This window comes from Apis laboriosa, unplaced genomic scaffold, assembly GCF_014066325.1.
Source record: "Apis laboriosa isolate Shangri-la unplaced genomic scaffold, ASM1406632v1 scaffold91_cov154, whole genome shotgun sequence".
In the NCBI taxonomy this organism is placed as follows: domain Eukaryota; kingdom Metazoa; phylum Arthropoda; class Insecta; order Hymenoptera; family Apidae; genus Apis; species Apis laboriosa.
In genome coordinates, this window is record NW_025224773.1 from 442,268 (window position 1) to 450,722 (window position 8,455).

The window sequence follows — 8,455 nt, forward strand, 5'->3', positions numbered from 1 at the left end:
ATGACTTTGCCTTTCTTCTTTTTTCTCATTTATTTTATTATCTCGATAATAGCTGTTCTAGTGATCAATGAGATGCATCCCCTCTCACGAAATGTCTAAAACGACAAATATGCATTACGTGCTTGCAGTTTTTCAATGTTGACAATGGAACAACAAGCTACCTCGTAATTATCGACTATAGTCATTATGAAATTGCATTGTTACGACTTGGTTTCGTAAATTTTACAGCCGACATTTGCCGACCGTGTAATTTTGTCGAAACGTGTAACGCATGTTTGTTTATAAAGTTGATTCAATAAGTTTGAATTAAAAATTAAAATATGATCGAACTATAAATTCTTAATATTTTTATAACAATGAATTTTTATTGTGAAAATTTTGTGAAAAAATTGTAAAAATTGATTAAATTTTTGTAAAATTTAAAAAAATTAAATATATAATTTTTCTTTCGAAAATGACGAAAGAAAAATTATTGGATAAAGTAAAAATGAATCAATTGAAAAATTCGTTAAAATTATTAATTATAATTTTAATCTATAACGATTTCAATCTGTAACGAAAATTAGTAAATTTTTATCATTATTTTTTCGAATATTGCTGTTGATTCAACTGTCAAGCAATATATATAATGCTTATTTATCGTAGGATGATGTACTTAATGTAAATTATGTTACTGTGTGCATGTGAATTGTTCGTCTATCGTGATGACAATTTGGATTTCTTCGAGATTTTAGCAAAAACTAATTAATAATAATAATTTATAAAATTTGGAAATAAAGAAAAATTAAATTAAATACGAAATATTAAAAATATCTCTTTAAAATTATTATATCTTTTATACGACAAATATTTAATTTTTTTCATTATATAATTTTGTAAAATGTCATAATCTTGAAGAAAATTCCATTGGATGGGCTACGTCATGCGAAACGTTGTGAACAACAGATCACAATGACAATTATAACGTTGGAAATAAAGTGCAACTTACATTTCATCTGGTTTCGCTTGCGTCGACAAACGATGAAGATGATCACGCAGATGATGATTATCACAAGTATAAGGACAACCGCGGCAACGATCACGATCAAAAGAAGATTTCCTTCCAATTGATGCCACCAAGGTATATGACCTGAAATATGTATTAATTTAACGATATTAATATTGCACTTTCTAAAAAATATTTTTCATAATTGTATTAAATTGTATTAAATTCCAGAAATTACTACGAAATAAGAAAATTTCTTCTTTCCTCAATTTTCAATATTGCACGTAACAATTTTTTAAATACAATGACTATTAAAATCATAAAAAATGTCAAATACCGTAAAAAATAATTTTGAAATTTTTGAGAGTTTGTAAAAGTTGAAAAGTTTGTAAATTGTATGATTCTAACAAATTTCCATTAAAAAATTTTAGAAATTTTTGAAATTAAAAGAGTTCTCTAAATTTTTAAATTATATTCGTTCAATTTACAATTTAAATCCGATAGATTGAAAATTTTATCAAGAACTTTAAAAATTTTTCCGAAAAATTAGAAACAATGAGTTTTCATGGGATGAATTTTCCCCTTTATTTTACGAAATTACAATTCAAATATCCGAAATATTAATACAGAGAACAAGTCTACCAATCCTCGAGAAAAGCTTTTCATATTTCTGCTTAGATTTAATCCATTTCCTCGATCTATAATATTTTACCAGAAGCCTTTATTACTGGAGTTTATGCGCTTATACAGGGTGCTCCATTGTAATCAACCCGATGAAATATTTTTGAAGCTAAGCAACCCATAAAACTTCTTTTTCCTCTCGAAAAGAAAAAACAACGTAATCGAGATTATTTTTTATAGTCCTGCTTATTTTTAAGTTGCCTTTAATCCCCTTTGAACTTTCTTGTATTAGAAAAAAAATCTAATTTTTAAATATATATTGATAAAGTTTATTTTATTATTCGTATTTTAGGATTTCATTTATAGAAAAACTGATATTTTTTTAAAAATATATTCTTTAATATAATAATTATAATAGCAAAACTTACTTCGATGTCCATGGTGAGCTAACAAGAAACAAAGAGTATATAATATAAAAAGAGTACTATGTATGCTAAATATTATTATCAAATATTCATGAAAAATAATTTTAATAATATTCGAGAATCTGTATATATGTGTGTATCTATATATACTCATGCTATTTTGTATCTACTTTTCTCAATATGCTAAATTACGAGATTACAATGAAGCTATTATTATGAAAATTTTATTAGTTGACCAGGAAAATGTTTATTATAAATTTAATCGTTCGTATACTCATATACTCAGATTGTTGCATTTTTTTTGGAAACAAATAATAATACTTTTAAGAGTTATGAGAATAAGTATCACACGAACGAACTTTGAATTATTATTATATATTTTATAATTTATATTCATATCTCTTCTAAATCTTATTGATTAATATTAAAATTCATGTTTTAACTTATTAATTTAATAATTAACAAATGAAAAAAAGAAAAAGAAAATTTTGATTAACAATTTATTTAATTATTGTTATATACTCTCTTACTGTTTATATTGGATAGTGGCGCCATCATTTTCAGGCGTATCAACCGCACGAGAAATAATTACCATCGTTTTGACGTTATAAAATAAACTGCTATAATTAATGGAAGGTACAAATCAAATAAACGAATCCGATTTAAACCAGGATAAATTAGACTTTCGAATTTAACAGGCATTCAAGGGAAATCTAATTTACGAAGTTCGTAGTCAAATGTTCGCGTTGGATATCCAACCAGACATGGAAAAATGTGTTTCGCCTCGAGTTCGTTGCTTCTCGTAGCTTGATCATGGAGTATCGCAAGAAGTAAAAATTTGGTTAATTGGAAACGCTTCGAATAAATAGTTTCATTAAAATTTTTCAAAAGGAAAAAAGGAAGGAGACTAGAAATTGTATGCTATAAGAAGAAAATATGAAAATATTGAATCAATCTAACTTCTTTACAATTATAATATGTAAATTGAAAATTATCGTACTTTTTCTCATTTATTTTTTTTCTTATTTATCTAAAAAAATAAATCTCGGTGTAGAGATTTAAATTGCTTTGTTAAATGAAAAATTTGCATTATCAGATAATTTTCTTTCGAATTTTAAAATGATTATTTATTAATTTATGACGATTGATTTATGAATACGCTTAAAGATTGTAAACGTTTTAAGTGTACGAGCCAATCATTTGTTAATATTAGCATATAAAATAATCTCGTTTTTCTAATTTTGCATTACATCTTTGTATAATATCGAAGGATCATTTGAAATTTATGTGAAGTACATATCATGATCATTAAACAATTTACTCAAACTTTTAATCATATCGTTATAATTCATTTAAAAAATGATTTTATATTTCTTACAAATATTTATATCATTACTCGTTAATTACTTATCTATTTACTTATTAAAAATGAACAAAAAATTTATAAAAATATCGTTCGAATGAAAATGATGCATTAATAAACTTACTCGTGTTCTGGTACTTTTTAAGAGGTTAGAAAATGTTTCTCGAATATCACGAGCATTTCTTTTTTCAGATCTCGAGCATTTTTCTTTAGGGAAGAAGAGAATTACAGCCAGACAATATAATATAAGAACCATGATGGGAATGTTGATATCATAAGAGAAAAAAATGACGAAGGAATCCATTCTCCTTAAAAATTCGCAGCAGTTAAGAATGGAATTTTCTTAATTTTCATTATTAATTCGCAAAACGCATTTTTTAAAACGTATATCATCATATATTTCTTGCAAAATTATTAAAAATTTAAATCTGATCATCAAAAAACTATTAACAATTCATATATCCAAAAAAAAAAAATAGCATAAACACATTTTCTAATTTCCCTATTAATTTAAAAATTATCAAAGAAATTATTCGATTATAACAAATATTAATACCTTACACTTATCACACTTATTTTATCATCAAATTGAGATGAAACTTATCTTTCAACATTTGTTCATCGATATACAAGAGAATAGAAAATTAAATTTTCTTTAGTTTTGATAAAAAAAAAAAAAAAGATTCAAATAATAATTAAAATACAATCCTTCAACCCTTCTTCCATAAAGTTATCGTTTCGATAACTTTACTACACAATCTCTACTTAAATCTGAATAAATCATTAGGCGTAATGGAAAACGTTAGAAAAGTGTGCGAACGCATACCTGGCACGTCACGGTCGCAAGGGCTGGAATAGCCGATGGAGTTGTTCGCAACGCAAACATACGTCCGGAAATTGGTTACCGATGTATCGAGGCGGATGTAGCTTTTCCCATTGCGCGCAACGGCGATCTGCTCCAACGTGTCATTGTCACTCTTCAACGACCAAACGAAATCGGTCTCCTTCGGATTGGCCATCGCCGAGCACACCACGTAATCCTCTCCGTCTATTCGCTCCCTTTCCACGTGACACTCTGGCTTAACTGCACACGAAGGGAACAGCGGCTCGGCTTACTTTGATTTTGCCCGAATGAATCTATATATATACATATTGGATATATCTTCTACGATTCTAAGATATTGTCTCGTGCTAAAGACTTTTTGATATTATTTGAAATATTTCTGACATTTACTTATATAAACGGAAAATGAATTCGTGTCAGAGTTCAGATTAATAATGCAAATTAAAAATCACGAAATATACATATATATATATAGACGATATAAGTTTTATATTTTTCTTTTTTTTTACAATATCTTAGAGAAATCTTAAGTTTGGCAGAAAATATTTTCGAAAAATTGTTTTTCTTAGTAAAAAAATCTCGTATGAAGATATCCAATATTAAAATAATTAAATTTTCTAATAAAGAAAATGTATATCATTCTTTTTTCGTTTCTATTGATTCACTCTGAAGAAATTCGAGTGCTCGATCGATCGAGAGGAAATAAATCTTTCTCTCGATATTGGAACATTACTCGAGACTTACTTTCTTTACTTACATTGAACATTCATGATCATGGAGATGTTCTTGGTTCCATGACGATTCGATGCCTCGCAGTAATAGGTACCGTTGCTTCGCCTAGGAATCGGCACTTTCAGGTCGAGAACGCGGCCTTCGACTATAATGTCCGTGGAACCTTCCCGAAACCAGCGAAAAGTCGGTTCCGGAAGCGCCTTCGCGTTACAGGTCACCGTTTCCGGTATCGTATCCACGGTAACGTCTATTATCTTCTTCGATATCGTCATATTTTCCGGTGGAACTGTCGAACGAATAAAGATATGGATAAAGTAGCCGTATTTCTATATATATATATACAGAAGCGTTGTTGAACGTAAACATCGATTAAACCAGGAAGTCGAATAAGTATCGAATAATCATTTTTGTTATTGAGAGAGGAAATGTCGACATCATCAAGACTTTGCAATGTACTTTGAAACTTATCTCCAAATTTTATCAATAATTTTTCATATCAATATTTACATCAATATTAAAATTGAAATTATATACTTTGTATTATAAAATATATACAATTCTTAATAACTAAAAATTATTAACTCGTGTATTTTATGATATATAATTTGATCGATCTAAAAAGATTGATAAAAAGTTTAGAATTACAACCAAAGATAAAAAAAAAAATCAAACTTACATTCGACGTGAAAGTGGGTGCTACTCTTCACCCCGGATCCAATCCCGTTGCTGCTGCTCTCGCAGGTGAATTTAACGTTGTCCTCGACACGGTCGAGTTGTCCACTGGGCCAGGCGGTCAGATTCCAAACCAGGGTCGATTGTATGCTCTCGAAGTCGTTCGTTCGCGGATCAGGGGGATGAAGAACGTTCATCAGGTAGTATCGATTTGTTTTCGTGAAGTCCATGGGGACACCGTTTTTCAGCCACGAGATATTGCACATTGGGGCGCACTCCACCCAGCACATGATGCTAACGTTCGGTGAATTGTACACGTAGCCGTGATAAGGGAGGAGCTTCTTGATAAACGCTGGCGCCGCTATTGACAATCAAAGAACAAGTTCAACCCCCCGGTTCTCGGCGCAAGGGGTGGCATTGTGCAAGGGTAGAACGAGATAAGGACGTGACACGATGCGAATTGATGAGTTTTCTCAGATATTTAGGCGCGTGATGATGATCCTAAGGGACTTTGATTGTATCAAATTTTTAAATGTCTGTAATTAGGTGATTTCTTGAACGATCATCTTGTTACGATTATGAAAAGGATTATAATTCAATTTATATGAATAAAAATTGTAAAACGTGTATTTATGTATCTTTTATTTAGATTTGATTAAAATTTGTGTTTAAAAGAAATCGTGAAATGAAATAAATCTCATCATCAATACAATTTTTTATTATTCTTTAGAAGAATTGAAAAAGGATTAAATCTTTTCAATAAATAGATTCCCGTTTATTGATCTCGAAGACTCGATAAAAATTAATAAGAAGATACACGTTCTATCCGAGCATGAATATTTATCGAGCAATAGTCGTTGCTTACTCTCTTGTGAAGTGAAGTGAAATATTACTATTGCTTTCATCATGAAAATACGCATCAAATAAAGCCTTCGTATATATATAGATAATAGCGGATTATTATTATGCAAAATGCATAAGTATAATGCAATGCGTGTCGCCGCATACATATGTATATATATATATGAATTAAATAAATGAGAAATAAAAGGAGAGATAAAGAATAAAGTTTACACAGTTTTCAAGATACGAATCGTTAATTTAGATACAGCACGGAAAGTATGTGTCACGGAAATCCTTTATATAAATTTATTTTTCCCCTTTTTCTCCCAAATACAAAAGTAATAACACGTCCCCTTTTATTTAATACATCTTGCTACATTTTTTTTTATACACGTTTCCAGATTGTAAAAATTTTAACCGTTCCCGAATGTTATGATTTACGATACACTTTATTTTCTTTTCAGAAATATTTTTACGTTATATTGTCTTTCTAATAAGTTTTGGGAGGGAAAAACTTGTAAACTCTTTTTACAATTCGAGAGAAAACGAGTAAAATTAATAAATTGAGAATATCTCGACGAATATTTCAATCAGAAAGAAGAAGTTTGATCGTTTGATAAATAAACGAGAGAAAAGTATGAGGAAGTGAAATGAGACAGAAAGCAAGTAGAAACGGTCAACGTACGATCAGCCGTACGTAATACGCAAGGTACAAGACATATACTTACAAAAAGTAACGTTATATTCATACCAAAATTAAATATAAAAGTACAATTAATAATTAACATCAATAAAATAGAAAAATGAAAAAGGAAAAGCGTACTTTTATAAATTTTCAAGTAAATCGATAATTTCAACAATTTCTATTCCATTCTATTCTAGATATTAAAAAAACAAGAAGAAGAAGAAGAAAAAATAAGTAGAAACTCTCTTTCTTCGCTTATTCAACCGCATTCTCCAAATTCCCAAAGATTTCCCTTATCTCGTGTGCACGAATCTCGAAGGGGAATGAACGTCACGCGAGGGGAGGATTTATACTCGATGGGGAATTTAGAAAGTTTTTCTCGACTAACTTTACAACTCACCGGACACGTCGATAAACGTGGTAGCTGGATCGCCGTCGCCGGCTTCGTTGTAAGCCAGACAAGTGAAGTTCGCCTCGGTTTCCAAATTAACCGATTCGATGGTGAGGGTGGCGTTGTTTTCATCCGGAAGTCTGTGAAGCCCTCGCAGCCATTTGAACCCGGTCACCTTCGGACGTCCTGGATCGAGCACGAAGCAAGTGATGGTCAACGGCCGTTTCTTTATTACCTGCTGGGGCTCGTACGAGATCGAGGCTGGGCCTGGTTTGTCTGTTGTAACACGAGACAACGTATACGTGTTATTTCTCCACGAAAATTCCTAATTGAATTCTATCCATCCTCCTCTTTTGTTAATCTCGAATTTTCTTTCTCTCTCTCTTTTTTTTTTATCGAAAGTATCGAAGAATTGTTTTAATATGCGTTGAACGTTTCTTAAATTTTTGAAAGTTCTTTTTTATTAAAGAATCTTAATTAGATTCCGAGTTAAAAGTTTACTTCAAATTGAACATTTATGATTTTGTTTAAGAATATTAGAAGGATTTATTATATTATAGTTCATAGTTCAAGTTTACGCAAATTTTAAATATATAAAAAATGATGATATTTGAAAATCATCATGTTAGAAGCAAGAATATGTAAAATTCTAAATTTGAACATAAAGTCATTTATTTTTTAAAGATATGTTTAATAATAATGATAATAATTATCTCATCTTCTAGATTAAAAACTTGTATCCAAACTTATTACAAATTCATCCTTTAATAATAATATATAAACAACAATAAATCTCGTATCCGCGAAAAGAAAGAAAGAAATTGGACTCAGGGGTCCCAAACAGTGGGGCCACGAAGGGTCGAGCAAATGGATCGTATCGAGGGATTAAAAATT

At 29.9% G+C, this 8,455-nt stretch overlaps 1 protein-coding gene across 9 annotated transcripts in view; it reads right to left on the minus strand.

The window, feature by feature from the left end:
• Positions 1-8,455, minus strand: part of LOC122719620 (hemicentin-2) — a 401,244-nt gene that overhangs the window by 40,920 nt on the left and 351,869 nt on the right. For all 9 annotated transcript variants that reach the window (XR_006347660.1, XR_006347658.1, XR_006347657.1 and 6 more), the window contains exons 11-15: positions 7,571-7,837; positions 5,647-6,003; positions 4,996-5,256; positions 4,221-4,478; positions 989-1,129 (exon numbers count right to left, since the gene is read on the minus strand). Coding sequence is in view for 2 of the 9 variants with exons in the window: in XM_043945581.1 (XP_043801516.1) it covers positions 989-1,129; positions 4,221-4,478; positions 4,996-5,256; positions 5,647-6,003; positions 7,571-7,837 (1,284 nt within the window). In the remaining 7 variants the exon portion in view is untranslated. The remainder of the gene's footprint in view (positions 1-988; positions 1,130-4,220; positions 4,479-4,995; positions 5,257-5,646; positions 6,004-7,570; positions 7,838-8,455) is intronic.